The sequence below is a fragment of the Gallus gallus genome, chromosome 2, assembly GCF_016699485.2.
Source record: "Gallus gallus isolate bGalGal1 chromosome 2, bGalGal1.mat.broiler.GRCg7b, whole genome shotgun sequence".
NCBI classification, from domain to species: Eukaryota; Metazoa; Chordata; class Aves; order Galliformes; family Phasianidae; genus Gallus; species Gallus gallus.
Window position 1 is genome coordinate 28,262,829 of NC_052533.1, and position 22,645 is coordinate 28,285,473.

The following is a 22,645-nucleotide window of genomic DNA, read 5'->3' on the forward strand; positions in this document are numbered from 1 at the left end:
ACTCTAAGAAAATGTAGAGACGATGATTCACAGTCTCACAATTAAGGCATTTTTAAATAGATACCAAATTCTAAAATTAAGCAGTCAACAACAGAATTTGATCAGGCTTAAAAACCAAAGTGAGTCAAACTCCAACTAAGGTAAAGTGCATCCTTTATTATTAAATAACTGGAACAGAGAAGAATATTCACTCTTAAAACAATTTACTTAAAGAATCACATCTTGAAGTTACGCGTGATCTCAAATAGTCCTTTTCCTTGCCTTTGGATACACTAAATTGTCAGTAGCCGAGAGGAAAAGTTCTAACACCACTGCAATGTATTCTTCTTAGCTCTCTGAAGAGCAGATCAAACTCAGATGGGTGGTCTTCTGTCTGCTGGATACAGTGATTCTCATTCAGTATTTTGCATTTTCTGAGTCTACGCCAAATGGATGATTCTTATGGATACAGTATATTTATCAGGGTAAATACAGTAACACTTGAAACAATGTTCATAATCCAGTTTAATTTCCTATTTTAATAATGACTGTACTTCTCCCTAACATCCTCCACAAGTTATATCTTTCATTACTATTAAGATACCAGATTTCACTCAGGCTGTGACAGCTTTGCACTGCTGCATCGAAGTTCTAAGAGCTTACATGTGAATCCGTAATACTTTGAGATTCTAAAGGATGAGGAGTGTCATAAAATGGAAGCAATTATCCCATTAGCAACTTTAGTTTTTATTTTTTTAATGCAAGGCATTAGAATTTCTCTAAGCATTCCTGTGGCAAAAATTAATTAGGGCAAGGTGGGGATTCATACAATATCCTGGCTCTAACATTATGCCAAAGAACTAATCAAGTACAGAGCTATCTAAGCTAGCATAGTTTTCTGGACAGACCACCAATCTAGCTGCAGGTTTTGAATAGATGAATGCACTGCTGAACAAAATTCATGAAGTACATTTAACTTGAAAATAACTGAGTGGGTTTTATGGATAGGAAAATGGGAAAAAAGAAAATACTTCCTGTAAATCTCATGACCAAGCTGTTGGGATAAGAAGATGCCAGGCTAAGTAACAGTAAAATCTCCATGAAAAACATCTTAAAAATATAATCTAAAGACTGTAAAAATTTCTAAATTCATTTATGTGAGGTTGACAACCATGTGATAGCGATAGTCTGAGTACATCAGCCTGAAGTTGAATGGAGAAAAGCAAATCCACCTTTTTATTATTTATTTTTACAAAACTTCACTACAAATTAGTTCCATTAAAATTTTGCATTAAAACTAAAAAAATACCAATTTTCATCAGGAATTAAATGGAACAGAACTAAGATACTACTGAAGTTCAAGCAGTCTTTTTTGTTTTTTTCTTTTCTTTTCTTTTTTTAAATAGGACTAAAACCAAACATTAAGTCCAAGCAGAAATGGACCACAGCAATGAAAAAAAAAAATCTTATGTAAGGAGAAATGACATATTATTTTCCAATATTTAGGGGATACACAGACTTCCTTGTCAAACAATTAAATCTAAAATCCTAACAACCTGCAAATCAGTAGAAAGACCTCTTTTGTTATCTCATAAGCTTAAACTGCAAACTGAAAAACTTAAAGATATTCTCCATTTTTATAATTTTATACAGCCAATTAAAATCTATATTATTATAGCATCGAAGAAATTAAGTGTTGTAATTTTAACAAACTGAAATAATCCATGCTACTTCCACCAATTACACTGCCTTGGACCCATCAAGTAAGTGACAATATTAAAAGTATAATTATCTACTGCATTTTATAGGCAGATGGAAGTATGATATCTTTAGGACTCTGTGAAGAAAGAATCTGGCTTACAGTACTGTCCTCATACAATTTACAAAGGTAGCAGATTACTATTGTTTGTTTTAGCTAGCTCATCTAAATCACATCTCACATTTTGCTTCAGTATTTCAGAATGCAGTTGATGGGAAAGAAGAAAACCTTTAGACAGAAACTGAAAAGAAACAGAACCACAGAAGTAGAAAAAAATGCAACAACATAATGATACATGTCATATATTTAGAAGACCTGAACATAAAATATAGCTAAGCAATGTAGGTGAGCAAAGTTGAAGAATGAGGTAAACTTATCTTCTCAACAAAGAACACTTAATGTAAGATGTCTGGCTTTTTTAGAAAAAGATGAAGGCCAAGACACAATCCTTTAGCGGTTATGATAGAATCAACATCTCTTACCTACTTATTGCCATTTGTTAAAAACAGTAGTGATCTATTTTTCAGTGTCTTTATACTACAAAAGCCAAACACTTCTAACCCATATCACCAATTCATCACTGACTGGTAAAGATTTCACATCAGGTAAAGATTTATACATCTTTTTTTCCTCTGAGTGGCAACAACTTCAATGCCTTGGTAAACAGAAAGTTTAATATCTGCTCAATGTTAAGAAATTTCTGATGCCCTGAAGATTCAGGTATCTTTAGTCTTAGGAGAGAGGTGTTGTTTTGTGGGGATTTTGTTGTTGTTTTTTTAAGGATTTCAGTGTTCAACTGAAATGGCTAAATTCTGCCTCACTTGCATTTTGACCTTTCAGTCCTTCTACTGAGTCTGACCCTTTCTCTCAAAGTTACCAAGGCTTTAGTTAACAATTTGTCTGCTACTGTTCATTTAATTGTATGTTGCTTCTGGCAATGTTAATTTGAATGACACTGATTTCTTTAACAAAGAATGAACCCAGAGGAAAATCCCCACATCAGTCTAGACATTGTGCCTCGAAGGACTTGCCTGACCTATGCCAAAATATTACTAAACTGCTACAGCTGACTCCACTTCCCCGCTACAGAGAATACTGAAACATTTCACACATGTTTGAAGAAGAACCCCAGTAATCTTGTACTCTTTCAAAAGCACTTGAGAAGTTTACAAAACCCACATGGAATACACTCCCAGTTATTTACATACAGAGAAGACAATGCTTTGAGCAAATACCTCTACAGTGGGCCTAGCAATAGCCAACTTCCTTTCTTATTCTGACAAAATGCTCCTTGAACATTCTCAGAAGTTTGTTAGACATGAAAAATTTGGGGATTTCATGACTTTTGAAAAAAATGAAGTCTTTTACTTCTTCTGAGGATCTGTTCAGACAGTTTGCAGAACATCTCTTCTTACCATCTCAGTCCCATCTTGAAACGATTTTTTGGGAGTGGAAGAACATCTGCCTCCCAGAATTTAGCATCAAAGTATTTCCATGCTTCTCCCTGACACACTATTATTTTGTATCTTGACATTACTATGCTTATACATAGCAGCTCGCTCCTATGCAGGCAGATGCTATAACTCCTCAATAAGCATGTGACTGCTTATTATCCAAGAATTGAGCAAAGTTGGCTACAAACAGATGTATTAATGCAGCATCATCCCAAAAAGTACTATACTCTACCTAGTCTCTGCAGAATTTACATAGAAACTCTAAGGTTTGCATCTTTCTCGTGGTAGTTTCTGTAAGGTACTTTAGATAAGCAGATAAAAATCTCTAAGAACCCTGAAGTTTAGCCACTTTTAATGAATATTCCTTCTTTCTCTTCTTTTTTTATTATTTCTGCTTCATTGCCTTGACTAGCTGAATATAAACATTATAATCTACAGGTCTACTATCAACAGATTAATAAGCTAACTACGCATGCCCATCATTGATGCTGACAATGCTCTAACAATATATCATCCTCCCTAGGCTTTCAGTTACATCTCCAACATAGAAGCTATTCAGGGTCCTCTACATACCTCTCTTCTGCTTCCGTTTTCAATTGCTCCTCTGCCAGATCAGGAAATTGTTCCTGCTACCTTCCTTACACTGGCAAGATGCATTTAAGATACATCGTGATTTCTTGCAAACTTCAGCTATTCTGTATCATTGCTGCCTTCGTACACTAATATGACATGACATAACGATGTTTTGTATTGAAGACAAAGGATACCTGTGCATTCCACAATATGTAAGAAATAGGTATTACAGAAATCAGTCTTGGCTCACACTGACTAAAGAAAAAAAGGTAGTCTACCTGACTTCCTGATACTCTAATTCCTTATACGGTACTGCTCATGGGGAACACTTGACTTCTAGTAAGTCTTCTCTCACTCTCCTCCTCTTCCCAGGCTTACAAGATCCAACTCTGCATTCGTTCATATTTGATATAAAAAAATGAACAGAAACTTGAAACTACATTAAGCAAAAATAAATAATAAATAAATTTAAAAAAAAGTTCTAAGGAATTAAGTGTTTATTTGCTTTATTTGGAAAGGGTTTTTCAACTAGCACTTAAACTATACCGATATCCCAGGGGCTGATAAGAATAGGAAAAAATGTTTCCGAAGTACAGGAATTTAATTCTTGTTAGTTAAAAGAAAAAGGAAAAAAAAAAGAGAGAGAGAAAACTAACTGGCTCTTTTTGTACTGGGTAGCTAGGTGTGATTTTACAACCTTTCCACAAGTTTCACCAGTTATCAGGGACTTGCATTTTTTTATTCAGAATACTTTAATTAATTCTCTACTAACATTTGCTGAAGGTTAGTGATACAGTTCATTACATTTTACAGGAAAGAACAACTCACAGATTAAGGCATACCAGAACTAGGACCACATAGCACGTTAAGTTTATCCCCTTAACACATGTATATGGATTTTTACCCAACATCATAGACAAAAACCCTGATTAAGGTAAAGCATCATATTACTGCCTGTGTGACATCACACACATTATAAATAAACTTTTTACTCCTCTAGCAATTCTTTGCATCTGCCACTTGCTCACCTTCTGTCAAACACACATTATACCAAATAAAAACTTACATAACCTTGAGAGAACACAAATAGTGCGGTACTTCATAAGGATATGAGCTGAGGAAGCATATACATGATCAATAACATCATAAGCATATGCAATTCATCCATCTCTCTCTTCAATGCCATTTCAATGCCAAAATCTAAAGTCCTATTACAATGCAGAGGCATCAGAATACTTCAGTGTACCAGAAGTACACAGCTGTTTTCCCATGACTCCTGTAACCAACAGAACAGATACTTGCAACAGAAAGCATTAGGCAGCATTAAACGTAACAGTAGGTGCCTCTATCCGTCAAAATCCCATTATACCTATTAATTTATTATAACTAAGTGCTCAACCTAATGGCACAAAAGTCACAGTAATGAGGCCTTTTAAGATCAAGACATGATCTTGACAAGACAATAAAGACACCATTTTAGCTCCACTGTTTATTACAGGTTCTCCTTACTTTCAATATTGGCTTTAAATGTTTTTTAGTGCACCACTTACATATCAGACATGCAACCATTAAAAATGGAAGTGCATGCAATTTTTGTGCAATGAAATTTAAAAGGTTCCAAAAGCACTAGTATACATTGCAAAGTTAATATTTACGATGTCAGAAGTCTTGACATTGTCAGAGTTAGATTAGAAAGCAACATATACCTGAACACCAAAGATCTCCATGGAATAGATATATTTCAGGCTACATAGAAGATATTAAAGAGAGAAAAATAAGCTGAGATTCAGCATATAATAATGAGACACAACACGCACACACACAAATGTATATATATAAAAATACTACAAATAAATCTTTGGCATCTGTTATATCTACTTCAACTAACTTTATGTACAAGGTATATATTTCTCCCCAAATCATCACTGCCTTTTATTTAATCAAGCAAGAAATTGATAAAATATTCTACAGTTGTGATTTTTAATTTAAGAAAGATAAGAACATAGAAAAGTAAAAAGGTATACCAGTCTGCTCTGCTCAGACCTGTGCCAAACAAGAAAATCAAAAAGGACTGTAAATGGGTAGCCTGTAAGAATGAGAGAACTGACATTCAATTGACTGTTGTAGCTTAGTGGTTAAGATTCCCAGAGATCTTAAATTCATGAAAAAGAACAAATCTGGAAGCAAATTCTCTAAATCTACTTATTCATACCAGATGATGTATTTAAATAGAAAGAATTTAAAAGTGGTATTCCATATCACCCCCAATGCAATGTTAGTTGTAGGAAAAATTCAAATGGATGTCTTTCTAAGAAATGCGTGTTTGACTGCTGCTTTTCCCCCCACTGTTGTTGCATAAAGGTCACATCTATATAAAATGCATGGGATCATGGTCACAAATTAAATGAGCCAAACTGAATTATTCCATTCCCAGCTTTGTGAGGGACTTCCAATATGGATAGCAACATTATACTTTTTATTCATCTATACAACAACACTTACCTACTTTACTATGTCATTGTGGGAGCTAATTATGGATATACTAATATCTATAAAGCACCATAAGCTGCACCCATTCCTATAAAAATCTGCCCTACAATAGCTTTACTAAGCTGCTCTTAAGGACAGCGATTATCTTTTTTTTTTTTTTTATAATTTGTTTGTAGCAAAACAATAGGCTTTTAATCCTTGACTTGGACAGCTAGGCACCATTGAAACATAAATAATTAGCAAGCAGTATGAGTTGAGAGATTTAGCAAAGTGTTATCCTTCCCAGAGCTCCAAGGCACAGAGCATTTTAATGACCAGAATTCAGCCAATGCAAAGGGAACCGGGGACAAGGAACCATAGCCTTGGTTGCTTGCTAACAACTTTGGTGGCTTGTCCTTGAAAGAGCAGGGATACAAAAAAGACAACTGATAGAATGAATGTGTGAGAAGATAGCACTATTCAGAGGAACATAGGGATTGGAAATATAGTTGCCTTCTGAGTAAGGCATTGAGAAGCAGGAGATTCTTATACATTTGCCAGCTCTACTGTATCTGCAAACTAAAAGCAAACACAGTAGGAAAAAATAGAGGGGAGTTTTTTTTTTGGTTTTTTTTTTTGAGAAAACACGAACAAGAAAAATGTTTGCATTACCAACATTCACTGTTGTCTCTTGATATGTGTTCTATTTCTGTATAACACTGCTCGCTACTTCATTTAGAAGCCATGTATCTCAAGAACATCTCCCTGCCTCATATTAGAAGCAAAATGGCTGGAGGTAGTCCAATAATTTGATAAGTTCTTCATCTTGGACAACACTTCATCTTCAGCATCTAACAATAGCTTCAGGTGTCACACCAAAAGGGTACGACACGGAAGTTCTGCCAATATTTCAAAGTATTCTTTGTTGCTTGTCCATGCATTTGTTCCGTTCTTGGTGATTTCAAAGCTGTGTACTCTCTGAAGGTGACTATCAATAATTTGGTCATGTTTACTTTAAAAATGAAAGACTGATGGGAAGCATAACTGTCAGCATTAGTGGAGTGAAAAATAATTCCTTCCAAGAGACAAATGAAGAAATGCTCTGCTTCCAGTCAGTCTGGAAAATACCTGGAGGACAGGCAATTTCCACAAGGTGATGAATGAAAAGGAAGTAGAATGCTGAGACGAAAGCCTGGAGTGTTTCCAGTAAACTGTGAATGCAGGGTGTGGCAAATGAAAGCACTCTTCAGAAGGAATAAAGGCAAAAAAGCCAGGGTTTATTATATTACCCACAACATTTTTCTTAAATGAAGATGAAGTTAACACACCATATTAAAAACATAATGAATAATTATGAGACACAATGTAAAATATTATTTTCACTAATTTAAGTATGTATAATATGATCATTTATTATAATATAAGCAATACAAAACACTTCAAACATTTACCTGGATATACAAAGGTAATATTATCCAAAATATTTTAAAATACCTTGGATCTTATCATATTCTTACATAATGCCATCACTACACTATGTATGCAAAAATCTATTTGAAACTCTTTCAACAGAACATACCTAATAAATACCCAACTTTAAGCACATTAGCCTCCTCATTTAAGTAATCAATAAAATGTCTAACAAAAATCTAATCAGTCTTTCTAGTAGTTCAGATCCCTCACATACCACCTTGTATTTGTCAGTTTGATACTGAAAAAAACTCTTGAATATATGAGAATGATAAAGCACTGTCATCAAAATAGCACAGAGAAACAACACAAATACAATTTGATGTGATCCAAAATAGATGCTGAATCACTAATTTTGATTGTTCTGTTTCTAAACACTAAAATAAAGGTAAAATAGTCTAAAAAGGAAACTCAAAATCTTACCTGTTGGTATGCTTGATAGATTATGTCAAATAAGAAAGCCTGAGGCATTTCACTTGCTCTGTACTTGGCACGTTCCAATGAGTGGTCTAAACATCCATCTGCAGCAGAGGCAATAACAGTAGAAACTAGAGGACGAATTGCTCCTGCTGCCTTTGGAACAAAAAACAAAGAAACCTAACTGTTAACACTAATGTATACCAGATAGTCGCTGTCAAAGAAAAAAAAAAAATCAGAGTTTTAAAGAAAGTTTTCTAATTATTTATATTTCTCATTATACATAAGTTATACTATTTATTCTGTAAGAGAATTTTCACATCAATACAGCCATGGAGGACTGTATTCAGTACATAATGAGGGCCAATGTAGAAACACACATGCACAAAAAAGCTATACATCCTTCATAAACTTCTATTGCAAGCATGTGCATATCTGAGATGTCCTTTATTCAGACCTACTTCTACATACACATCAGGTAGTTTCTGTGAGCGTGAACCTAGCCCAATTCAGATTTAAAACAGCAGGAGACACACATGAAAGGCCGTAACAATCCACAACACCTATTGCTTTAACAGGTTTCAATTTGGCTAAATTGCTCAGAAATAAGCTACAAGAAAAAAAAAAATTCAAAAGATTGAGCTTGTTCCTCCACATTGAATTCGTTCTGTGAAATACTGAGTATCCATACTTACCAGCAAAGTCATGGAGAACATGGTATAATCAGAAAGAATTCAATGTCCAGGAGCACTATGCCTCAGAATAGATATCGAAAGGTTTATATTACAGTTTTGGACTTGCTTAGAATTGAAACCAACTAAACATACTCCATCGATGTTTTTATCAACATATAATGTTAAAGATTGCTGGTGTTTCTGAAACAGAGCTCTTGTAGCAGTTTTGGAAGATTTTGAAACAAACAAAAATCTACACTTCATCAGTCACTTACGCAATCGAAACATGAGATATCCATACAATTTGTTCAAGAAGGGAAAGATGTGGGGGCAGAGAACTGCTTATCAAGACACAGGGAGAAAAGGATGCTTTCCAACAATGTCAAGCACTGATAATGGTGTGTTTTTTATCTATTTTGAAGAATAACTTTAAAAATAAATGATGTTGTTCCAAAATATTTCAAAATTACCAAGCATCTTTGATCAGTATACATAGAAAATCACATTGAATGAATGAATTCTGGCACTCCACTGCAACCACAGATCTTTAGAGGCCTGGTGAGCTTTGTCATAAAAGGAAATAGGTATCTTACAACAAAAAAATAAAAACACTTATCTATATATTTTTTCACAACTCGTGACCTTTTACAGGTGAGTCCCGACATTTTTCACAGCATTTCTGACCTCAACTAAGCATACAGTGGCAAAAAGAGAACCTTAAGTTTTCTTCCTCCTCTGAGAGAAAGAACTACCATTGTCTTCCCTCCTCTTTTCACACTACTGAACAATAAAACAGAGGACTGCAGTCAGTGTGTTGAACAGATTATTAGTTCTAAAGTACAGCTTCTGAGTTCATTGTTTCGCATAATGAGGACAGAGATGTTAATCAACTTCCCATGCCCTAAGCGCTGATACGCATGAGCTACCTGGGTATGGGGTAGGGAAAAGGAAGAAAACATTCAAAAGATTCATATGACAGAAATACCTGAACCACTTTCTCAAAATCTTGAAAGTACTTTTTCTTTCTAATAAAAGTGAAGAGATACCTCTATTAACACTGCATGGAGGAAATGACAGTATCTTACATGATCCAAAGACAAGAACATAAAATCCAAAAAAGCAAAAATCATGAAATCACTAAGAAACTGTAAAGGATTTTTAGCAGTCACCTAGACAGAATCAATTTTATTTTGGTCACAGAAGAGACGAAACTATCTGTAACCTGTCCCCTCTCTATTTTTGTATGATGCCAAGACATGGATTATGAGAATGGAGCATGAGAATGCCCCATCTCAGCTGTTGGGCATTTGGACTAAGTTATTTTGCTCTGCCATCATGTTTTAATTGGTCACACACAAAGAAAGTTATAAAATTAGAAGGTCATGGGAAAAGAGACAGAACAGCATGCTAGCCACAGCTTTTCTGTAATTAGTTACGTCTTTTTTTTTTTTCTTTTTCCTCAAACAGTTACCATTCCAGAAAACCAGTTAGAAAAAGGATCTAGGCCGATCCAATATTTTATTACAGTTTATAACAATCATGTCATGTTGCATTTTAGGCATAAAACAGGCCAACAGAATACAATGTGACTTGCGTAACTAAATCTCACAAGTGAAACATGCACTCTGAGGAACAAAAAAAACAAACTGCAATTCTAAATAAAATTGAAATACTCAAAATGATATTCTTAAAAGAACTCTGAAATGTATTGTTTTCTTGACATCTGGTTTATTGCACAATAAAAATTCATCAATGGCTCTATCTTTGTGACAACAATGAACCACATCTCCTGCTTTGCTTAGGCCTAGCTCTTCCAGAAGATTCAAGAAGATCTCATTTCTAATAATTCCAAACATGTCATTTTTTAAAGCCCCCAATTAACTTTCAAATACTTGAGATGCTTTACAGCACTCAAATTTTAACAAATGGAATTTTTTTGAACAATTGCAATTTTGCTTTATGTTACCCCAGAACTGAATCTGATGTGTCAGGGTGAGGGTTTCTCAGCTGCCTTCCATTTGTTTTCTGCCACAGGTCCCCTCAAACTATCCCTGGCACTGACTGAAAACATGAAGTTTAATACAAAGAATAAGATTTATGACTAACTTTGTTTTCCTCAGTACTGGCTCACCTACTTGCAGGTCCTTCCTCTTCCTCAGCACACATGCACATGGTCCCTCAAACAAAGACTGTGACCCTACACTGCTGAGTTTATCATTTCAGTGACACACAGACTGTAGTTGTTCCTAAGGCCATTTTCATAATGGGAGAAAGAAGAACAAAGCAAGGCAAAATCTGGCTTATGTACGCCACACATCATTTTCATATGGGACAAGAGAGTCCCTAGCACAGGAAGTCCTGCATCTGAAATACTTCTGGCAACATTCACCAGTTGGAGTATGCTGACAGCTGCCAAACCCACACTGGCTTACACAGAATTCACCACACGTTTCTGGTTCCAAAATTGGCTCTAAGGTATTTTCAATCATGATGTAAACATAATATCTGGCACTACAAACAGAACAGAGTTATGCATTTTTTTCTCATATATAGGCCAAAGAGGAACAAAAATTAAAATATATGCGGTATTTTTTACTGGTCAAATCAAGGGTCCTCCCTACTCAGCACAAACCCTTTTCTGAATTGTACTCCTAGCTGTCCTTCAATGAATGGAACAGGGAATCCAGGTACTTATAATAGGCTTATAGATAATATTTCTCAGTTCAAAAATCTGAACATTAGAATATATCATAGCTAAGCATTTTCATATTTGAAGGACCTTTTGCCCTTTATAATTGTCGGATACAAGTGAAGCACAATCATCCAGAAGCCTACGTCCATTCAGTTACAACACCAAATATTTTATTCTGAGGACTTTCCATGTTGATTTTTCAGTTATAAATCCCTAACAGCAGAACTCTTTCTGTGTTAGTAAAAAGAGTGTATACACCAAATGTGAATTCTATTTATTCTCATTCGAGAGGCTTTGACTTGCTATTTATGTCAGGAATGTAGAGGTATTTGGTGTAGCTCTCAGATAAGGAGTTCAGACATGAATTTAAAAAACAATTAAAAAAAACCCCAAACATAACCCAAAACATCTGGCCTTGTTTCAAACTATAAATACTTCGTAATATGGCATTATAGTTTTACATACCTTTTTTAAACTCAGAATTAGCCTACCACAAAATCATCTGAATCTGAAGGAAGTGCCTGGGTCTTAACACTAACATTACCCTATGCAGAGATCCCACCTTTCAGTTCCTAATCATTTTGACCCAGACCTCAAGTGGATCATACATAAAATGCATCATACACAGTTCCTAAATATGAAGTGGATAGTTAATGGACAGCTAAACAATTTCTTTAAACATACACTTTACAGCCTTCAGGCCACTCCACTTCAAAGGCAAGTCAAGCACTAGATCTGCCATGAACAGGAAATTCAGACACTTCTTCCTTCCTCCATACATTTTCCTATATAGACTTGTTCAAGTACCAAAATATCTGAGTAAGCTCCTAAAGTATCCTTTCAAGCATAAAAGACATTGAAACAGATATTGAGATACTGAAACAAATACTGGTAATGGTTAATTTTCTTGCAGACAAAATACTGTGAGGAAAAAAAAAATCCACATCCATTTAAACTCAATCATTTCTTTAAAACTACTTTAAAATGTCACAACATACAATTCTATCAACTTCAGTGGAAGTGATAGAGCAGTGTCTCCCAGAAGCAAGCTCTTTCGTGTGCCTGCTGAAAACTGAACCCGTCTTCAGATAGTTTTAGAAACAAGAGGTGTCTCATAACTTATTTTAAGCAGCACAAATGAAAAACATTTATGAACAAGTTCTCCATTTTATATCCAGCTTTTTGCTTAAGTACATACAGCATAAAATACAGTCAAGATTTAAAGAATTCATGATGATTTTAAAAAAGGTATAGAATGAAGGGCAGCACATCAATCAGTAGCACAGTACCTTAAGTACTTTCAGTAGATTCAAGGCATAGTCATCCATCTTTCCACTTTACAGCAGCACTGTATCACTCTTCTCACTTATCATGCTTTTATTCTCAACAGAGATCATTTAGATGGATGCAGCCAGTGACTATTTACCCATAGATTAGGGATCAGACAATTAAAGGATGGTAAAATCCAACTAGAACTCACGATAGCTTTTATTACAAAATAAACTATGAATGTTCAGACCATAGAAGCCTACATATATAATCACAACTTGGCTAGCACAACACAACTTCTTCTTGAATGATCATAAAAACTGACAATTTTCATGTTATTTAAAAAAAATAAATCAGAACCCACTAAAATTTCAAAAAGGCCTGTCAGGGATGGGGCAGGTGAAGCTTATTTGACATGCAAGAAATTATCCAAATTACAAATATTCCTGATTTACTGCATTCAACCAAGAGCAACACTCCACATCCAGAATATGACTTGCCAAGAACAAGTTATAAGAGTCAGAAGCTCCAAAACAGTATGGAAAGCAATACACTTGCACCACTGTTCTTTCCTTTTTTGTAACAAGAGACAAAATAGAACAAGACAAAATAATTGCAAAACTCATTATGTTAATTATGTGAACTAGGAAGCAGGGAAAAAAAAAAAATCTTACAAAAAAAAAATTACGACAACTGCAATTAATTTTATTTTACAGCAGTGGGGTAACAAAATCAGACCACAGGTTCTGCAGGCTGACATACTCAGAAGAGTGCTATGCCTTTGCACATCCCTGCCCCCAGTTGACCCCAAATGTTAATGCAGATTCGTAGAGTTCACTTACATGGCCAATTCACAACCCTAAACTTTAAGTGAGAAGGAATCATAGCTTTAAACCTTCAGAAGTGAGTCTAAAATGATCAGACCCTCCCAATCCTCCAGTATGAATCCCTTCTACTTTTGAATTACACTACCATGACTTCTCCATTCATAGCTTCTCTCTCCATAGAAGCTCATTTTTGTCTATGCTTTCCACTTCCCCAGCTGTCTAGTAGTATAAAGGAAATGTACATCCTAGATAGCATTAGATTTAGTGTTTTAAAATTGCTTACAATTATACCTGATATCATATATCTACAAAGCTTACAAGTGCCATCTTCAAGAGTATCCTATTCTGATGTTTTCACATGGTTTCTCTATGTCTGTATTTCTTAATTCTAATTCTTTAATCAAAGCTGTTGTCATGGCAAACAAAATGGCACTGAAGAAAGATTAAATCAAAGGACTTAATCGCACTGTCTTATTAAAAATAAATTAGTCTTGTGTATATACACTGGACTTCAAGATTTGTTTTCATCATTCCAAGGTAGCTAATTTCTTTGAAACTACATGCTGGAGATTGCAGGCTTAGTCACACTCAGTAAGACAAATTCATGCATTCTGGAACTTCATTAAAGTCAATTTTGTAGAGGTGAATTTGGTAAACACAATTCTATCTTACTCTTCCACAAAGACAAGGTTAGGATTAAAACACTGTTCAACTACATGATAACAACAACAAATAACAATCTATGCAAACTTATGCAAGCTAGGCATCTAATAGTTTGAAAATACATCCTAGAGTGTTCCTTATTAAGTGAAAGATTATTTATGTGTTACCAAACATGACCATCTCCTTACAAATTCCAGTCTAAATTAGGTCTGGCTATGAACCAGCAAAAGAAGCTCAGAACAACTATGATTAATTTCCTCTCACTTTCTTCCATCAAACCATTTCCACATGTTTCTACAGAGTTCATATTCTCATACGCAAATCTAATTACTTGCCATGAAGGGCATTCACAGCCATCTACAGTATGAAAAAAAAAAATCAGAAGCAAACACAGTGTCTGTGATGCATGAAACAGGTAGAAACATGCACTTATATTCAGACATCTGCAGTCAAGCTAACTGTACCTATCGTAATGAACATGCCTCAGCTATCCTCAGTAATTGCCACTTAAATGAGCAGAATTGTCTTTACTAAAAAAAAAAAAATAGCATTTCACATTTATCAAACAAAATCTTAAAGAAAAACAAAACAAAAACTCAGTTATAAGATTAAAATATTTCACATATTTAAGTGGACATTTTTCACATTTTTTATATTGTAAAACTGAAATGGGGGATATCTAATAAAACAAAGTCATAGAACTATCTGAAGTTTTTTCAAATGCCTATTCAAAGTAGTTCACAAAAATAAAACACCATATTATTTTTTTCTTTTCCTTTTCTACAATTTATATCCAGCTGTTGTCTAGGGTTACACCTCATCTTCTCTATTACCAGAAGTTGTAATCTATAAGAAACCTTCTGAGTCCACAGCAGAGATGGAAGGTGGAATATTTCTTCATATCTTCTCCACTTATCCTACCTGGCACAGAAATTGTATTTGGATGACAAAGACTGGACAAAGTAATGACACAAACAATAAGCTACCACTACTATATGGAAAATACTACCATAGAAAATAGCTACCATATACTATATGGAAGAACAGCTGCAAAACACAGTTTAGGTATACCTATACAGTTTCTGAAAACTTGTTCAAGTTCTGTAAAACATGTTCAAGCCCAAACCAGCCAAACTTCCAAACAAGTCTGCACCCAGTACCCAGAGTTCTTAGCCTCATTCTGCACCCAGAACCCACCTACTTGCTGCACAACAAGACAAGGCAGTAGTCTGGCTGCATGAATTCAATTAAAAAACAAACAAACAAACAAACACACTCCTTCTCTTAACATCACATTCAAAAGATCCCCATAAAACGGTACCTCAGCTGCACATTCTTCTTCTTAAGTGCTAGATGTGGCATGAAGACAAGACTATAGTACATCCAAGATAACTGAGTAAAGAATAGGAGGCCACAAAAAGTACCACAGAAGTACTCTCATTATCATTAGGAAACACAAATTCAAATTCAGGGTCTATCACACTACATACATATACACTCACACTCAGACTTTATCATGTAGCATGAACATAATTTGTGTAGCAGTTCTACAGTTGGGACAAAAATTCTATAAACTAGAACACTTCATAATTTAGGTTGCACACTCATTAGAGACCGAGGCTCGCTGGGTTATTAAAGAGCAAGAGTAAATCTTAATTACTTTATTTAGAATTTTATTGAAAAAAAAAAATTAGAATTGAAGTTACCATGAGCATACCATCTCTTTGATTCTCCTTAAGGAGAGGTACACTGAAGTTCCTTCAGTGCAGACAGTATCACCAAACAGACGAATTCCAGTTGCCTCAATATGTTTGTACTGACAGATTTTAATTGCCTAAGGACATCACTGGTTGAAATGTTGAACAAGTCTGGTGTAACACAGGTACTAAACTTCATCATCAGCCAGACAAAAAGAAAGCTAATTTGAACATGTGTGTTAAACACTATGAAAAGGGCTTGTATGCTAATCTTCACTTAATTTCCTTAAAGTCTGTTTACCCAGCTGGCTAAGAATAACAGCAGAACTCACTAAATTCAGACACGTTAATCTTAAACCAACACCAGGAAGGAAGAAGTTATAATTGTGTTTATTCCTAGCTGCAAAAGACGGGATGTTTAATCGGTAATTTAATATATACTTTGAACCAATGTTAATGAGCTGACACTATTATTGTACATTGAATTGACTTCAAAGAGACAGGATTCCTTAAACAAAAGTAATGTATATTTATGACACTCCTTAAGAAAAAAGAAAACATTTCTTCTAATGAGGTCACCTTTATCAGTACGTATTATCTGAGCAACTGGGGATAGTACATGTACATCAGGACATGTCAGAGCCACAATTAGCTATAAAAAAATGAAGATTGCTGGTAGTTGAAACCTGTTCCTCAGAAATTAAGACTGCACGTTAATTTCCATTCTTTCATATTTGAAGCACTTACCTTTACAAATGCCAGTAAATATTGCTTTTATCTAATCAACAACATGCTAAATTCCAAACATTATTCTGTGGGAATAGTAAGATTTCTGAAAGAAAAATCAAAGAGATTCCCTTGAAAAAGACAGAACGAGGGGAATATCCTACTGAAATTACATAATTTCTTGGAAACAGAAGGATAACCACAGAACTAGTCCAGGAAAATATTACAGCAAATGAAACAGATCATCTTGACTTTTAGAAACTTAATACGCAGGGCAGATATTGCCCTAGCATCAACCATCCAGATATTGAACTTGGCCAAAAATGCAGCTGGGGACACTTCTGGATAAAAACTCAGTATTTGGTGAAAAACAAAAAAATCTGGTGAAAAACAAAAAAAAAATCTGGAGAGCTGTGCATGCCTAATCCTTATCAGGAGAAATATGGCTGAGAATCTCTTTCAGATTCTGGCACATATAAGTGGCCAGAATGATCTCTTTTAAAGTGCTTATTTTTATGATATGAAGAGGACAACTACAGATCATTTAGGCAAGACAGACCCCAAAACACTGATAAATTGATATGCTGATAAAACAGAAGCTTCAATCAGAATTCTTCCTAGATGATTCCCAGAACCATCATAAAATAAATGCCTGACATTTCCTACCCACTAATCTAGCTTATGCAGAATGAAAGATAAAAGCAAAAGTGATTTAGAACACTTATTTTATTATTAAATCAACAGAAACCCCTCAAACAGTAGCATCATTATTTAATTACCTGCTTTAAGACTGACGCCATATAACTATTTGTCTAGTTTTACACTAAATCTGGTATTTCCTTTTGTGAATCAGGATGCTTGGACTAGATGATCTCAGTGCTCTTTTCCAACCTTAATGATTCTATGATATGGCAACTATAGATTTAAATAATTCTGCCTCAATATATACTCAGATTCTTCATTTTCAGCACTCAGGTGAGTGCAATTTGTATATACAAACATATGAATAATATGTATGTGAAATACATAAATAGATAAATCTTTAAAATATAGAAAGACAGATGTCCTACATTGTTTTAGTGAAAAAATGAATTAATATTTACACATTTATAGTAAAATGAAATGATCTTAAATAACCTAGACAGCTTTATGAAGACATCTTCCATTTAAAATGGGCCTATGGATGGACCTATACTTAATGAAATTATTTCTTCCATTCAACACATACTAAAAGATTCTATATGAAAGGATATGATCAGTTTTCTATTTACTATTGTTCTATTACATTTTTAATCTTATATGAATTTCTTAATCTTAAATGAAATAGTTGTGGAAGTGAACGAGTTGACCTTTTTTCCTTACTGAAAATTACACTAATAGATTAAGAAGCCGTAATTTTCATCTTGTATCTGAATGGCAACCTCCAACTACAAGATTTCACTTTACAAACCTCTATATGTCAGATTATTCCATCTATAATGAGACTCGTCTCCTCAGGGAGTAAGATAAAACAATCAATTCAACTGATCACAAATGATAGGCAAGAATACAGAACAATGATTATTACTTTTTCACTTTCTCCTCTTCCATTTGCTCTTATATATATCTTTCACAATCTCACTATACAGAGATTAAGTGTAACCCTGCTAAAGAAAAAGAAAAATGTAGTGTACATCCCACCTTCTGCTCTGTTCAATTTTACAGAAACTCATTTTGCATGTTAGTTGAAGGGGGCCATGAAAAGGTTCTATGTTGTTTCTGTAATTCACCACTAGCAGACTTTTTTTGTTAACATTGAAGTCAATTGAACAGAACTATAAAGGCTACTATAAAAAGCAAACCGTTCACCTACAGCAAATTATAATGAACAGTTATTCTACCATATGCTCCAATCTTCGTTCTTTTCAGCAGTCACAAAATACCCATACTCCGTTCACAAACACCAGCTCACCAACCAAACATCCAAGCCTGTCCTTGTGCTAAGCTCTTGGCATACACTCTGCTAAGGAAGAGAAATTCAGAGGAGGCCTTAATTCAACTCCTCATGAATACCTGACCAGTTGAGATTCCCCTTCTCAGACTCTATAGACAATTGAGATCCATTCCTCTGTCAGTTTTTCATTAGTCTCAGATAATTACAGTGGCACATAGACAGTATTTCTAAATGTAAAGGAGGTACGCATTATAGATGCAATATGAACATGATCTCAGTAACCATTTCAGTAGAGGAAGTTATGCTTGAAACTTATTTCCAGGATAACTTAATCCTGCCTAAAAGAAAGCAAGGTAAAAATTACTGTAGTCTTCCAGAAGCTAAAAATTGTGGGATTAAATCACATTTTTAAAGAAGATTAATTATTACTTGTATTAGGCACAATTATTCTGGCTTTGTTAGTACAATGCAGAAGTGTAACAAAGAAAGGGAGGTTGCAATTTATGTTCCTGACTATGATTCATGTATTTCAGTTGGTTGGGTTGTGCTTTTCCTAATGAATGCAATGACTCATCTAAGCCATTGAAATTGCAACTGTGAAATGACAGCTGTTTCCCTGCTTACCAGAGCTTTCCCACTGCCAAACACTACAGTCTGCTAGGACAAAGACTTGAAGTAATTTGCTAACAATACATTAGTCTCCATTCAACAGAAAAAACAAAGGCTGTACTGAGAAGGTTCTAACTTTCTATGGGGACAACAATGCCAAAAGCAATGGAAACATTAGTATGTTTCTGATAGTGATCCCTTACTACAGACTTGTAAAAAGAAGAATACACTGTAGAACTATTTTCCATACACAGCAAAACCACACTAACAGCTAGAGGAAAAAAAAAATCCAAATAGCTTAAGCATAAACACTGTATCATTTCAAGCCAAGGATGAAAACATTAAACTAGCGAGGCTACTGTGATTTCATAAAAACTACCAGTTAGCTTGTGGCTCCACATCATTGTATCACTCTGTTGTAGGAGACTGGAATTCAAGCATCCTGCCTTTTAACAAAGTTAAATTTATATCACCTGCACCTTTGCTGAGGGCACACTCAACTTCAAGTGAAAAGCCCTGCCCCTCAGAAAGAACAAACCCACAAAGCAGGGCATGCTGGGGCCACCCAGTTGGCAAGCAGCTCTGCAGAAGAGGACCAAGTTGGTCTCTAAGTTGAATGCAAGTCAGGAATGTGCTGGGCAGCAAAGAAGACTAACAGTATGTTAGGATGTATTAAGCCAGCAGGTCAAGAGGTGATCCTTCCCCTGTACTAAGGACTGATGAGTCCACACCTGGAGTGTTGCATTATTCTGAGCTCCCTAGTGCAAGAGAGAAATGGGCATACTGGAGAGGGTCTAGAGAAGGGTCACAGAGATTACTAAGGTACTGAAGCATCTTTCCTATATAAAAAAGCTGAGATAGCTGGGACTACCTAAGGAAGGGAAGGCTCAAGGATGATCTCATCAATTTATAAAAATACGTGAATGGAGGACGTACAGAAGACAGAGCCAGGCTTTCTTCACTGGTGCCAGTGCCAGGACAAGAGGCAACAGACACATACAGGAATGCAGGAAGCTCTCTCTGAACATTAGGAAGCACAACTGTACTGTGCAGGTGCATTGATACAGGTTGCCCAAAGAGGTTGTGGAGTTCTTCCTCCTCAAAGACCTTCAATAGCTCCAGCATTATGTGTTCAGTATGTGTAAACCCTAAACTAAAAATCTGCCACTTTCTCTCAGGAACACTTCTGACTACTAGTACTCATCCCTTTAAATGGTGAGAAATATTTCATTCTCATTTTCTGTTTGTTCCTGAAGAACAGACAGCTTTCCAAATCTATTTTTTTTTTTTAATAATTAGATATGTACACTCTGAAGGGTTTCCTTTATATTCTGCAGTTGTATCTCAAAATCTTTTATTATTTTTGTACAATAAACGAGGATTCATGCACACAGATTCAGTAGCAAGTTCATACTTAAGAGTCTTACATCTGGAAATAGCCAATTATTCTATAATCAAATCCTAATTCTTCAACTGCTAAGAATGCACATATTTTCATCATATTGATTATATCAGTTAAAGAATATGCTTGTTCCTTTTTTCTACCTGTGAAGGGGGATCAGATTCCAGTGCTAGTTTCTGGAATTCAGAATGTATAACTATATCCTGTGAAATCACAGACTCACAGAATGCTAGAGATTGGAAGGGACCTCTGGTGGTCATCTGGTCCAACTCCTTTGCTCAAGCAGGGCTCCTACAGCCTGGGAGTATATCCAGATGGCTTCTGAATATCTCCAAGGAGGGAAACAAACTCAGAAAGCTGCTCTCAATCACTAACTAAATCAAACAGGAAAATAAAAATGTGTATTGAAAACAATAATATATAGCATAAAAATATCTTGAAAATTAAGCAATATTTTGGATTATCTGAGATGGGAGAATTGTATGAGGAATAAGATACAAGGCTGTCTGTAGACAAGACAGGATACAAGTCCTTTATTGTACTACGTATACATAGACAGCTAATTCATGATTCTCAAACATGAAAGAAGTCACAATGCCCTGCACTAAGGGGTTTTCAAAGCTCACTGACTTGAAGGAAATAAAGGCAATTGAATCTGTCAAACCTACTAACTTTTCAAGTGCCAGCAGACTATGCCTTGATTTTTTTGTACATTCAGAAAAGTTTCAGGGCTACTGAACATTTTTCAGTCTTCATAGCAGCCAAGCTCTTCAAAAGTTGTTCTCTTCTAAAATTTTTATATAACACATCTAATATTCATTAATACACACTTTCACACTGGCATAAGTCAGAGGTTCCTAAACTACAGAACTCACTCCACCAATGGAATATAAATCACATCAAAATGTTAATATGATGTCATCAGTTCTTGATTCTCCTTTTGCACAAGTGCCTGACAGGTCAGAAAGAGATTCCAAAGTAAAAAGAAAACAGATAAACACAGATAGATAATGATTTCAGATGTCCTAGCATGTAAATATGATTCAAACGCACAACATCAAATACTGATGCAGCCTTTAGAGGTGGATAAAACTAGTCTTCGATTACAAAATAATGTGTAAAATATTTCATATGGAATGAAAACTGAGTAGATAAAAAGAAAAAAAAAGATGATTTTATTTAAGAGAACAAAGGAAGAACAGAGTTGAACTACTACAACAGCGTGCTGCGGACGTAAGTATACTAGACTAGATCAGCCTCACTACTAATTCATGTGCTCCTTTATTTTTGGTGGAGAAAAAGCTGTGTTTTTTGGTTTGCCTCTCACCATACTCTGCTAATGCAAATTCTATTTTGTTGTCTAACTGGGTGAAAGACAAGCATGTGTATTTTCTACTCCAGTTTTCCAGTACATCAAGACTGATAACCACAGCACTCACTGTGAGTAAACTCATAGGCAAGAAGGCACTGAGCACATAAGTGGCATTGTCTAGACAGAGAACTTGCATTACCTGATTTTGAATGAGAGCCCACGAGACTGAGGGGCACTGTACATTTGTATTGACATTTATGCTTTGTTCAGATCCTTGGCAAACCTGAGAATAATGACGTTTAATAGTTTCCAGAATTCACCTATTAAGAATGTTATTTTGATTCAGTCCTTTCACTCCAATAAGTCACAATAAGTCCAATAAGTCACTCCTCTACACTTTCAAACACAGTTTGTTAAATACAGTCTTTGACTAAGTCATTTATTAAAAAACTCTCAATAGCATGACTGACACGTTCCTGTTAGTCCCTGCCTTCCTGTTTTTTTTTTCTTGTAAGCACTTTTTTTTTAGTTATGTTGTTTAAAATGCAATGCTGGCAATGAGATATTGCTAGAGGCTTTGGACTGATGCCTTCGGAAGCTTCCACTTTTCTCAACTTTTACTAGCAATAAAGAATTTTTTTCTAGAAACATTTAATTTTAATTACAAAATTACCCAAAAACATAAATGGAATTTAATTGGTTACAAAGTAGTATTTTCAA

At 35.1% G+C, this 22,645-nt stretch overlaps 1 protein-coding gene across 7 annotated transcripts in view; it reads right to left on the reverse strand.

Annotated features, from left to right (window-relative positions):
• ISPD (isoprenoid synthase domain containing) overlaps positions 1-22,645 on the reverse strand; it is a 112,216-nt gene that overhangs the window by 78,238 nt on the left and 11,333 nt on the right. For all 7 annotated transcript variants that reach the window (XM_040695713.2, XM_004939331.5, XM_046929476.1 and 4 more), the window contains exon 3: positions 8,128-8,277. In XM_040695713.2, the coding sequence (XP_040551647.2) occupies positions 8,128-8,277 (150 nt within the window). The remainder of the gene's footprint in view (positions 1-8,127; positions 8,278-22,645) is intronic.